Source organism: Corapipo altera, unplaced genomic scaffold (assembly GCF_003945725.1).
Source record: "Corapipo altera isolate COAL_440 unplaced genomic scaffold, ASM394572v1 93, whole genome shotgun sequence".
NCBI classification, from domain to species: Eukaryota; Metazoa; Chordata; class Aves; order Passeriformes; family Pipridae; genus Corapipo; species Corapipo altera.
Window position 1 is genome coordinate 817,492 of NW_020885000.1, and position 11,491 is coordinate 828,982.

Consider the following 11,491-nt stretch of genomic DNA (forward strand, 5'->3'; position numbering starts at 1 on the left):
GATGGGATGGGATGGGATGGGATGGGATGGGATGGGATGGGATGGGATGGGATGGGACAGAGTGGGGGAAATGGAGAGCCAGGAAGATGCTTGGGGACAGGGGACTGAGGCTTGAAAGGGTGACACCAATGCTGTTGCTGAACCCTCTCACTGCCACTCTCCATCCTGGGGTGTTTCACCATCAGGGAAGTCTCCAGTCATGCTCCCGAGCCAGGCAGGTGCCAGTCCCTGTGCAGCAGGGGAGGTGGCCTGTGACAGCGGGGGCTGCATCGCCGCAGAGCTGGCCTGTGACTTCAACAATACGTGCACCGACGGCTCCGATGAGAAGCACTGCGGTGAGAGCCGAGGGGAGCAGTGTCACCCCAGGAACCCTGTAGTGCAGGGGACCAGGCAGTGGAGGGACACAGGCATGTCGGGCTGGAACGGCCAGGGCACATGTGTGCCTGTACAGCCCCCAGGAGTACAGTGGCCTGGTGAGGCTGAGCCTGGAGTTTTGGGTTGCCCAGAGAAGCTGTGGCTGCCCCATTCCTGGAAGTGTTCAAGGCCAGGTTGGATGGGGCTTGAAACAACCTGATCTAGTGGAAAGTAGCCCCCCCATGGCAGGGAGTGGAATGAGATGGACTTTAAGGTCCCTTCCAACCCAAATCAGTCTGGGATTCTGTGATTCTTTGACTTTGCAGGGGCAACAACCTTCGAGTCAGGGGCTGGGGGCTGGCACGATGTCAGTGTGGGGCACCTGCGCTGGGGTCTGCAGAGGCTCACTGAGCCCAACACCTTCCTCACAGGTGAGGCTGTTCCCACTGCCCTGACGATGCTCTTCGGTCCCCAGCACTGTGGGAGCCCCAGAGCAGGAACTCCTGCTCCCACCCTACCGGGGTGGCTGGATACCACTGCACGACGGGGGGTGATGCCCAGGCAGGATGCTGGGCTAGGGGTGCTACCATGGATGTGGGATCCTAGCCCTGACCTCACAGAGTGTTTCTGTGCCCAGGGTCTTTCCTGGCCCTCCAGGAAGGAGAAGGACAGATGGTGGGTGCTGCAAAGGCACGAACTCCTCTGCTGGGCCCCTCTGGCCCCACCTGCACCATGGAGATGAGCTACCACATCCAGAGTGGCCCCCAAGGTAACCCCCTGTACACTCCTGGGGTGCCCTGCCTGCTCCCTGCCCCCAGAGCTCACCCCATGCCCACCTGCCTTTGCTGCCTCTCCCAGTTCCATTTTGCCACATCACACCATCCTGAAGCTGGGGCATCCCTGTCCCCCTCCCTGTCTCCTGTGACCGTGGGCCAGGGCTGTGGGGGACTCCCACAGGGTGGCCAGGAGCTTTGGGTGTCCACAGCCTCCGCACCACCTCTCATGCCAGGCTTCCTCGCTGTCCACATCCTGGATCACACCACTGGCACCACCCAGCTGGCCTGGCACACGCAGGGTCGTGGTATCACAGCCAGGGAACGTGTCCGTGTCCCCCTGGGAGAGAGGAGCCGACCATTCCAGGTGTGCCAGGGACACAGGGACCAGCCTGGGGGGACTTTCAGTGGGGCACTGCCAGTGCTGCCAGGCACCCCGGGCTCATGGCTGGTGCCTCCAGGTCGAGCTGCTGGCGCTGGTGGATCTGGAGGGTTCGGCAAGTGTCGGTGTCGACAACGTGACATTCGAGCAGTGCTACCTCGGCGTGGTGGCACCCACGGCTGCGGGTATGGCCAGGGGCACGTGGGCAGGGACAGTGACCCCAGAGCCCCCCCATGGGGGCTGCCTGGCAGCTGTCACCCTGTCCAGGGAGAGGACCATGGTGCAGAAGCCACATCCTGCTCTGACCTGGGACACCTGCATGGGGTGAATCTGGAGAGTGGGGCGGGGGAGCAGAGGGAACAGAGGGACTCATTTGTTTCTGGAGTGCCTTATCCCCTTCCACCTCACCTCTACCATGTCTCTGGCCAGAGCTGACCTGCAGCTTTGAGAGGGACATGTGCGGCTGGTACCAGGATCAATCTAGTGACTTCAAATGGGTCCACAGCATGGGGCAGGGACAGGGCTCTGACCACACCACCGGCTCAGGTAAGAGGCTGGCTGCTCTTTGGGGGATCCCAGGGCATCCCACTTCCCTCCCATCTTGGTACAGGCCAAGACACACCCTGTGCACTCCAGCAGCCCCATACCTGTGGAGTGAGCTCGCCTGGAGCAGCCTGGGAGAACCCAGGTTAGGGTAAGGGTGATGTGGGCACAGCTCAGAGCACTCACAACCATGTTCTCTCCACCCTGGCTGTCCCCACCACTCAGGCTACTTTTTGTCTGTGGACCCCTCTGCGCTGTGGAGCCGTGGGCAGCGGGCACAGCTCATCACATCCCTCCAGGATCCTGCTGCTGCCTCACGCTGTCTCTCCTTCTGGTACCTCCTGGCTGGCCCACAGATTGGTACGTGCCCCCTGGAATCCTCACAGGGATGCCCCAAGCCGGCTCCACTGTGGGGACAGCAGGTGCTGGATGGCTGGCCCCCACCCCTTGCCTAGGCACCCTGAACCTCAAACTGCAGCCAGAGGGAGAGGAGGAGACAGTGCTGTGGACCTGCCGGGGGACCCAGGGCAGCATCTGGCACCGGGCATGGGCAACACTGCCCGCCACGGGCCAAAAACCATACAGGGTGAGGACCAGACCCTTCTGTGTCCCTGGCACCAACGAGGCACGGGGCTGTCTGACACCGCTGCCTGGCTGGCAGGTGGCCTTTGAGGTGCTGCGGGATGGGTTCCTGGGGGATGTGGGGCTGGACGACCTGACGCTGACAGCGGGGCCCTGTGGGGCCGAGCTCTCCTGCTCCTTTGAGGCAGAGGGCTGTGGACTGGCTGCCAGCGGGCAGAGCACCTGGCAGCGACAGAGCAACGGCACTGGCACCACTGCTGGCCCCGCAACTGATCACACCACCGGCACCGCCACAGGTACAGGGCCATGACAGCCTGGGGCTCAGGGAGCCCTGCTGGCTCCCTGCCTGCACTGTTCTGCCTGCCTCCCTGCCCTCTCTGCCTGCCTTCCTGCCCTCCCGTCTGCTCTGAGTGTCCTACCTGTCACCACATCAGCTCTGCTTACCCACCCTGTGTCCTGTCTGCCCTCCCTGTCTGCCTAGGATGTGCCGAAGGCAACCCTGTACAGGGTTCCCCAAGCCTGGAACTCTCCAAACCCGGAGTTTCCCAGCCCCAGGGCTCCCCAATCCTGGGGAGGTCCCCAAACTGGGGAGACTCCTCAACCTGGACAGAAACCCCAGACCCAGTGGTCCTCTAGGGCCCTCCAGCAGGGCTGGGCAGGGACCATGGCATGGGGACTTCTCTCCCCCAGGTCATTACATGGTGGTGAGCACGGGCAGAGACTCCCTGCCTTCGGGGCACAGGGCTGTCCTCACCTCCCAGCCCTACCAGCCCTCTGTGCCCGCCCAGTGCCTGGCCTTCTGGTACCAGCTGAGCACCAGGACCCCAGGTGAGAACCACCCCCCCCGAGACCCCTGGGGGCACCTCTAGAGAGGGGGACCCCTCCTCCATGGCGGGTGCCCTGGGCAGGCTCCCTTGGGGTGTTTGTGGAGCAGAGCGGGGTGCGGAGGAAGGTGCTGAGCGTGAGCACCATGGAGGGGAGCGGCTGGCACCGCGGCCACGGCACCGTCCAGCCTGATGGTGACTGGCAGGTGAGATGGGGCAGGGTGCCGGGGACAGCTAGGGGTGATGAGAGTTGACTGCCAGCCTCAGCATGCCACCCTGCCCAGGTGGTGTTCGAGGCAGTGGGAGCTGGGGGTGACCATGGGTACATTGCGCTGGACGACCTGCGCGTGTCGGACGGAGCCTGCCCTGAGCCAGGTGAGAGCCCGCCCCAGGAGGGCACCATGGACCAGATGGGGGAGATGGGACATCCCACGAGGGTACACAACCATGAGGATGGGGACAGCCTGCCCCTTCCATCCGGACACTCTGCTCCTGCCCTCAGCTTGGTCTGGCCCAAAGCTGGCAGTGGTGGGAAGGGGGCTGGTGGCTGCCCCCTGCTCCCAGATGCTCCATCTCCTGCCAGGCAGCAGTGGGTGTCTCACAGCCCCCCTTTCCTCTCAGCATCCTGTGACTTCGAGCAGGATATGTGCGGCTGGAGCAGCCCCTCAGACCCCCACCTGCACAGCTTTGCCTGGGGCTGGAAGAGTGGGGTCCCTCTAGCCAAGTACCCCGGCCCTGAGCAGGATCACACCCTGGGCACAAGAAATGGTAGGAAACCCATCCCTGCCCGGGCACCATAGCATGGCCAGAGGGAGGAAGAGGAGATGGGGATGCATGGGGTCACCCCAGTACCTCCTGGGGAGCCTGGTTCCTCAGCATCCCTGTCTCCTCCTTGCCTGGGAGTGACAGCTCGGTCCCAAAGGCAGGTGCAGGGCTGTGAGGTGCCATCCTCTGGGCATTACTCTGGGGATTTTGGGGTGGAGTGGGGCAAGCGGGCTGGGCTGCAGGACTGGAAGACACCCTGTGCTCTGTCCCTGCCTGCCCAGGTCACTACGTGCACTTCGACACCAGTGTGCTGGGTGCAGGGGGCACCAGTGCCCTGCTGGAGAGCCAACCCCTGCCTGCTGTCACCGACTCCTGCCTGCGGTTCTGGTACCACATGGACATCCCAGAGCACCTCTGTGAGCACCACAGGGGTGGGGAGGAGGTGCTGTCCCTGGGGAGGGCATCATGACCCCACAGTGGGAGTAGGGGGCTTGGTTGGGGGCTCCCTCCCCACCTATAGGACCATGGACACTCTGGTTCAGCTCCAGCTGGGTGGGGATGGCCTGTTACTGCTGGATGCTGCTGTCCCAATGGAGGATGGCATGGCAGGGAGGGCCTCATGACTTTTGGGGGGCTTTGGGTGATCAGTGATGCCGGGGTGCCTGTGTCCCCCCCCTTGCAGCCAGTGGGGAGCTGCGGGTGATGTTGCACAGCACAGCAGGGCAGCGCATGGTGTGGAGTGTGGAGGGACACCACAGCCGGGGCTGGCAGGGCAGCATGGTGCCTGTGCAGAACCCCAGCGAGTTCCAGGTCAGTGAGGACACCCTGGGGTGCAAGGTGCCCAGTGGGGATGCTGGGTGCCCTGCATCAGATCCCACCTTCTCTCACAGATCATCTTTGAGATCACCACACGGAGGTGGCCATTGGAGGGGACAGTGGCACTGGATGATATTGTGTACAGTGCTGGGGTGGGCTGCCATTCTAGCCCGGAGGAGCCAGTGGAAGGTGCGAGGGGGAGGTGGCTCTGGCTGTAAAAGGTCATCCCTGCACTGCTCAGGGTGCTGGGCCAAGGCTGGAGGCAGCTCTCTGGGTGGTGGGTCAAGCCTGGCAGCATCTCCTCTCCCTTCTCTCACTGCAGAGAAACCCTCAGGCAGCTTCGTGGCAGAGGTGGTGCTGGGTCTGCTCCTGGCCCTCGTCATTGTTACGCTGGTGGCTACTGGGGGCTGGTACTGCCTGAAGCAGCAAGGGCTGGCAAGCAGGACACCAGCGGAGAGTGACACTCCCCAGGGCTTTGACAACATTACCTTTCGAGATGTAAGAACAGGGTGAAGGACTTTCCTGATTACCCCAACTGCACCAAAACAGCATTTTCCTAAAAGCTCAGCAGATGCTGGCAGGCTCCTCCTGACACTGCACTCTGCCAACGCGACAGGGAGCAAAGGGCTCTGCCTCTTATCTGCTTGTTGGTAAACGAGTGACCCAGAGCTGAAGGACTGACCTAGAAGCACTGCTGCTGCCAGGCAGCTGCTCCAGAAAGAGCTGAGTGTACTCCTACCCCAGAGCCCTGTGAGAAGGGGGTCTGGCAAATGTGGCTCATCCTCACCCAGCCAGCAACCAAATCCACGAGAGGCAGCTTAAGCTGGGGGTCCCTTGGACAGGCCTGGTGCCACAAGGACCATGGCAGAGCCCCCAGCCCCAGGAGGGATCCCAACAGAGGATGTGGAGCCTCCTGGGTGCACTTGGGGTTTAGTTCCTCTGCTGGGGTCATGGGGGGCTGGCACACAAGTTCTCTCCACTACAGCCTGGAAGAAATCCTGGTCTCTCACAGCAGACAGCCCACGTTTGCCACTGATTCCCACTTACCTTTCTTTGCAGGACAAGGTCATTATATCTCCAGTGCCGAGGGAGGGGGATGAGGCTTGAAATTATCAGCCAGCAGCAGAAATTGCCCACTCCCACCAGGCAGACCATTCCTCAGCCAGACCCCACACTCCAGCAGCCGCCGGCTCTCTGCCCCCAGCACCAGGGAGCTGCCGTGGCACCACCTGGGCTGCCGGCCCCACAGAGACACACCGCTGCCACTACCTCCAAGTGCTCGGGAAAAGCATTTTTGTTGTTTGTAACATGATCTTCCAAGACACAGCAACATGCCTGTGCTTTGGCAGGCGCCAGCAGCAGGAGTTCTTCCAGCGACCGTCCTTGTCCGAGCAGGGGGTGAAGTGTAGGGTCCTGGTCCCCAGAGCTGGGAAGAGCAGCAAGTGCTGCACGGGGCATAAGCCACTTTCCACACCCAGGATGAAGCACAAGAGCTTCCATGGCAGAGCCCCCATGGGGAGGAAGCCCAGTATTTCTGCTGGTTTTGGGGAGGGGGGCTCTGAGGGTGAGCAGGAGGGATCAGAGTGGGGGGCACCATGCAGCACCCCCAAGGGCAGCACGCAGCCCCAACTCCAGTGTACAGGTGCCCACCTCCTGCCCACACACCTTGCAAGGACTCCTAACATTTTGCCTTTAAATGTCACTGGAAAACCCAAAGAAGTTCCTGAGGCACAGGCTGGGCTCAGGGCCTGGGCCCCCACTCTGCACTAGATCCCCCCAGCCTGGGACCTCTCCCTCCTGCCAGCTCTCACACCTTATCACTGTGAGCTCCGAAGCAGCCCAGGGCCAAACCTGCCCCCCACACACAACCTGACTCAGCTGGTGCACAACGAGCAGCCCACCAGAGTCCTGCCCCCACCAGCCCCCCATGCCTGGCCAGAGGACACTAGAGCATCCTGCTTTCCCAGGGTGTCACCATAGCCTATTTCCCTGTCACCCAGCTGTGTCCCCCTTAGGTGATGCCTCAGAGCACCATCCCACAGCCCTGTCCTGCCTGCAGGAATGAGCCCCCAGCAGAGCTGGGTAAGGAGGGCTCAGACTTCACCCATAAGTGCACCTGCCTGGCTCTGCAGAACCCCAACACCTCCCCTCTCCTCCACAGCACTGACTCCATCCCTGGGCTGCCAGCCAAGCTGCAGCCCTCCCCCAGAGGGGAGGAGTGACACAGCCAGGGAGGCTAGGTGTCCCTTTAATTACAATCCCAGAAGGAACAGGTGCTACAGCTCCAGTCACGCCCAGCCACAACATTTGCTACCAGCTGGTCACATGCAGCAGCTCCCCTGGGCAATTGAAGGGTATCAAATTTTATTACAGATCTCTTTAAAACAGGCTGGAAGGAACAAACCAAACTCATTGAGATATAGCAACTGAGTCATCATTTCTGATCAAGCCCCAACTCTCCCAAATTATTTATATATAATATATCCCACCCGTTCTCCAAACTGTTCTAATTAAATGATCACATTTCAGACCACCCTAAGTGCCTTAACATCAGCTGCTGCTAACATCACAATGCGCATGTTTTCTGGCAAATCAGAGGCAGGGTCTGGGTTTTTTGGGGTGCTTAGATCCTCAATCTCTGTAAAGGAGGAAGGAAAAACAAACATCAGGAAAATTGCTTCTTTAAGGTTGCCTTTTTACAGCAGGTACAGATTCGGCAGAGTTCCCCCCTAAAGCAAGTCTGAAACCCTCTTGTTCAGCTTCGCAATAAGCAGAGTGTTTGAGGAGAACCAGCCGGGCCAGATCAGTCTGAACAAACCGATTTCGAGGCTTTGTTGTCATTTCCCTTTGGGTCCAGTTTCCAGCGGTTTTCCAATGTCCTTCCCACGCAGTTTGAGGCCTAGAACAAGACAAAGAAGACCACCACCATCAGCACTCAGTCATTCACCCAGTAACTTTATTTCCTTCAATTTTGGCTATAAGGAAGAGAGCATCCAGAAAAAGAGGGCAGGGGAACCACAGTTCGGGAGAATCCAACTTTAGTTTCTAGGAGCACCAGGTGACCAACTTCAAACAAGACCAACTGTCCTCCTAGGAAATGGAATCTGAACTGGCCCGGGACAGTAACACCAACACTAAATCCTTCCTCAAGTGCCCTCAGGCCTCCATGGGTCTCAGCATCTCGCTGGTTTAGGGGGGAAGCACACAGGGGTGATCCCCAGGACATGGCCCCATGCATGAAGGTGTAGACAAAGAACAAGAGCTCCCGGTTCTGGTTTAATCAGCAGACCCAGGTTTTATCAGAACACACGTGGCACCACACCCACGATAACCTCCAGCCAGCAACATTCTTGACAAGGAAAACGTAAATACCTTCCCCCAGCCCATCCCTCCCAGGCCCTGGAAGCATTGAGTCTCCCTTTGCTCACCGATGGCTCTCTCGATCTTGCCCATGACCTGGTTGTTGGGGATTGCTCGTCCCGACTCATAGTCAGCAATAACTTGTGGTTTTTCATTGATTTTCTAAAAAGGGAGGATGAGTCTCAAACACAGCAAATGCTCAGCAGCAGCCCCCCAGGACTCACACAGGTAAAGAACAGGATTATGACAGGACAGATGACCAAGTGCTGCTCCTAGGCTGACTCCATCCCCACTGGCACCTCCCTGCACTGGTAACATCCATCTTGGACAGACTGCAACCTCCCTCCCCTCCCAGGAGGAGCACGAACACCACGGACTGCTGTTCCTTCAGACAGCAGCGAGCTCTTGCTGCTCAGTCCCAATGGTACAAACCCCTGAGACTGGTGAAGCTGCCGGGGGGAGGGGAGGAGCAGCCTCCCACCTCCCAGCTCAGCAGCCACAGCAGGCTCTGCCTCCAAGCTGGGGCTCGAGGGCTGCACAGACAAACCCCAAAACATTTCTCAGACAACTGAAGGCACCGGGAGATCAGACACCAGAGATGCTGCACTCCCCAAACTTCCTGCCCATGACACCATCCCACTGCAGCTGCCCACGGGGGAAAGAAAAGGTGCCCACCCTCACCCACAGGTGCCAATCCTGCCCCAGGTGCCCCTCACCGTGGCCAGGTCCTTCTGTGTGAGGCCCTTGCTCTGCCGGCCCTGCTGGATCACTTTGCCCACCTCCAGGGAAACTCTGTCATGGTGCAGCTCCTCTGTTTCACGGTCAAGCTTGGCCGTGTTCTTTGTAATGAAGTGTTGTTTGTTCTGGCCTGCTGCCCCTGTTATTCCAAGAGAGAACAAAAAAACAACCAAGGACAAACAAATCAAGGCTCAGAACTGTGCCAAAAAGTATCAAAGGGCTTTTTCCAAGCCCTCAGCTACTCAGGATCCCAGAGAGCTGTCAGGATTACAACATGCCAACATCAGCACTGATCTCACACAGATCCTGCCCATCAGGGCAGCCCTGTTCATGGTGCTGTGCAGAGCACAGGCCTGTAGAGGCCCCTTTCCATACTCTACACCTGAACTTCTCTCCAGACAGGCCAGGTCTTGCTTTTCCTTCGGGATTTAATACTCAAACTTTACTCCAGACACATGTTTGTGCTGCAGCATAGGGGGGTTAATACTTGAAGTCGAATCTTGTTTGCTCAGGTATGAGGCAGCACGAATAACGGTCTTTTAACCAATTTTCTGATGCCTTTTATAAGTAAATTCTAACTGTACTTAGCTTCACTGAAAGCCTGAGGTCCAAAATCACATTATTTGTTTTGTTTTATTTTACAGTATTTAAGTCTTAAGTTGGATCCTTTGTCTCACATTAGTCTTTGACATTCAGTGTCTCAACACAGCTGACTAAACTTCCTTCAAAAGCCATCTCTTTATTTATTTTCAACCATCAGAATCTCCTCCCTACAGTGAGAGAACCTGGGAATTTACTTCAGACAGGAAAGAAGGGATTTTTACAGAGAAGCGCCACAGGAAGATAAACAACCGTTCAATCTCTCAATAGAAATAAGTTGCCAGAATGGGGAGCTTAAGTTTTGCGACCAGAAGAGCTCTCACAAGATCTCTGCAGAAACCAGCCAGGGCTGTGCTCTGGGCCACCAGAACCTCAGGGGGCGTTATCCGCGCTCCCGAGGCGCGCGGGGGTCTCGGGTCTCTGCGTTAGGCCCAGCTCAGGCCGCCGGCTCAGCCGGGCGGGGCCGCCTCCTTCCCCCCCCCCCCCCCCCCGCCCAGGCAGCCGCCCCCGGGGCCGCCTCAGGTCGGGCCGGGCCGGGCCCCCCCTGCGGGATACCCACACTTCTTAGAGGTCTCCACGTCCTCCCCGCGCCGCTGGGCCGCCAAGATCGCCTGGGGAGAGAGCGAAAGTGCGGGCTGAGCGCGGCGCATCTCGGAGCCGCCGCCTCGGCCGCGCCAGGCCCAGCCCCGGCCCCGCAGCCCCCGCGCCGCCCGGAGCTGCCCCCGCTGACCTGCTTGGACTTGGCCTGGGCGGCGCTCGGGCCCTTCTTGCGCAGCACCGTCACCGTGTCCCAGTCGCTCTCCGCCATCGCTGCGACCCCGCCCGGGCCGCGCCCGCCTGTCCCCGCCCTGCCCCCGGGGAGGGGCCAGCGCCGGGCGCGCGGATTGGGCGGCGCGCACGCCCGTCACGGGCAGAGCCGCTCATTGGCGGGGAGCGGCGTTAGCGCGGCGGGCGGGGCCGCGCGGCCCCCATGGACTTGGGCTTACCGGAGCCCAGAGTGACGTAGCTGCTGCTGATAGGTGTAAAGCCTGCCAATCAGCCTTCTCGCGCTTCGATTGGCTAGCTAGCCCGTCAGCCTGAAGGTGGGCAGCATGCTCCCCTGCACGCTGTGATTGGCTGTTGGCATTGTCATTAACCCGGTACCCGGCACGGATTGGTTTTCTCTCCGGTGCAGTCACATCCGTTGACCAATGACCGTGCCCGGCTGAGACGAGCCGAGCACGCGCAGAGTGGCGGCCCGCGGTGACTGTACCGGGCGGTGCGGGAGCCCTCCCGCCCCCGAGAGCGGAGACGGGACCGGGCCCGAGGGGACACGGGACCGGGCCCGAGGGGACACGGGAGCAGCGGCTGAGGACACTGCGTTGGTTCAGCCCAGGGAAGGGGATACAGAGGACTGACCGCACTGGGGTCTACAGCTCCTCCCAAGGGGCAGCTCCCATCTCTGCTCCTGTGACCAGTGACAGGACCCGAGGGAACGGCTAGAACTGTGTCAGGGCAGAGTTAGGTTAGATCTCAGGAAAAGATTCTTGCCCCAGAGGGCGGTTGGGCACTGACCAGACTCCCCAGGGCAGTGGTCATGGCCCCAAGGCTGCCAGAGCTCCAGGAGAGTTTGGACAACATTGTCAGGGACAGGGTGGGATTGTTGAGATGTCCTGTGCAGGGCCAGGAGTTGGACTGGATGATCCTTGTGGGTCCTTCCAGCTCAGGAATTCGATGAAACTCCCTGAATTGCATGAGAATCACCCAGAGAGTTC

General features: G+C 59.9%; 2 protein-coding genes across 4 annotated transcripts in view; one reads left to right on the top strand and one right to left on the bottom strand.

The window, feature by feature from the left end:
- The window catches only part of MAMDC4 (MAM domain containing 4), a 12,102-nt gene extending 4,825 nt beyond the window's left edge, over positions 1-7,277 (top strand). For both annotated transcript variants that reach the window (XM_027666943.1, XM_027666944.1), the window contains 18 exons: positions 186-335; positions 681-785; positions 992-1,123; positions 1,364-1,494; positions 1,589-1,694; positions 1,939-2,055; positions 2,278-2,412; positions 2,508-2,638; positions 2,714-2,930; positions 3,325-3,462; positions 3,543-3,664; positions 3,743-3,833; positions 4,080-4,226; positions 4,505-4,639; positions 4,906-5,033; positions 5,114-5,228; positions 5,362-5,537; positions 6,099-7,277. In XM_027666943.1, coding sequence (XP_027522744.1) covers positions 186-335; positions 681-785; positions 992-1,123; positions 1,364-1,494; positions 1,589-1,694; positions 1,939-2,055; positions 2,278-2,412; positions 2,508-2,638; positions 2,714-2,930; positions 3,325-3,462; positions 3,543-3,664; positions 3,743-3,833; positions 4,080-4,226; positions 4,505-4,639; positions 4,906-5,033; positions 5,114-5,228; positions 5,362-5,537; positions 6,099-6,146 — 2,324 coding nt within the window. In that variant the 3' untranslated portion in view covers positions 6,147-7,277. The remainder of the gene's footprint in view (positions 1-185; positions 336-680; positions 786-991; positions 1,124-1,363; positions 1,495-1,588; positions 1,695-1,938; positions 2,056-2,277; positions 2,413-2,507; positions 2,639-2,713; positions 2,931-3,324; positions 3,463-3,542; positions 3,665-3,742; positions 3,834-4,079; positions 4,227-4,504; positions 4,640-4,905; positions 5,034-5,113; positions 5,229-5,361; positions 5,538-6,098) is intronic.
- A 109-nt stretch (positions 7,278-7,386) lies between these two features.
- On the bottom strand, positions 7,387-10,604 carry EDF1 (endothelial differentiation related factor 1). 2 transcript variants are annotated; one of them, XM_027666946.1, is made up of 5 exons: positions 10,468-10,603; positions 10,297-10,348; positions 9,116-9,276; positions 8,468-8,561; positions 7,387-7,938 (listed from the first exon to the last, which is right to left on the bottom strand). In XM_027666946.1, the coding sequence occupies exons 1-5, from the start codon at positions 10,543-10,545 to the stop codon at positions 7,877-7,879; spliced, it is 447 nt and encodes a 148-aa protein (XP_027522747.1). In that variant the 5' UTR covers positions 10,546-10,603; the 3' UTR covers positions 7,387-7,876. The 2 variants fall into 2 exon arrangements, with proteins under 2 accessions (XP_027522747.1, XP_027522748.1); XM_027666947.1 differs by lacking the exon at positions 8,468-8,561 and having other exon boundaries at positions 10,468-10,604.
- Between the last annotated feature and the right edge of the window lie 887 nt (positions 10,605-11,491).

Excerpts from the sequence above, each read along its gene's own strand:
- EDF1 (XM_027666946.1), bottom strand. The coding sequence starts at position 10,545 with ATGGCGGAGAGCGACTGGGACACGGTGACGGTGCTGCGCAAGAAGGGC. Across the intron at positions 9,277-10,296 it reads CGTGGAGACCTCTAAGAAGT|GGGCAGCAGGCCAGAACAAA; the intron begins GTGGGTATCCCG and ends TTGGAATAACAG. Across the intron at positions 7,939-8,467 it reads CAAGATCGAGAGAGCCATCG|GCCTCAAACTGCGTGGGAAG; the intron begins GTGAGCAAAGGG and ends GTCTTGTTCTAG.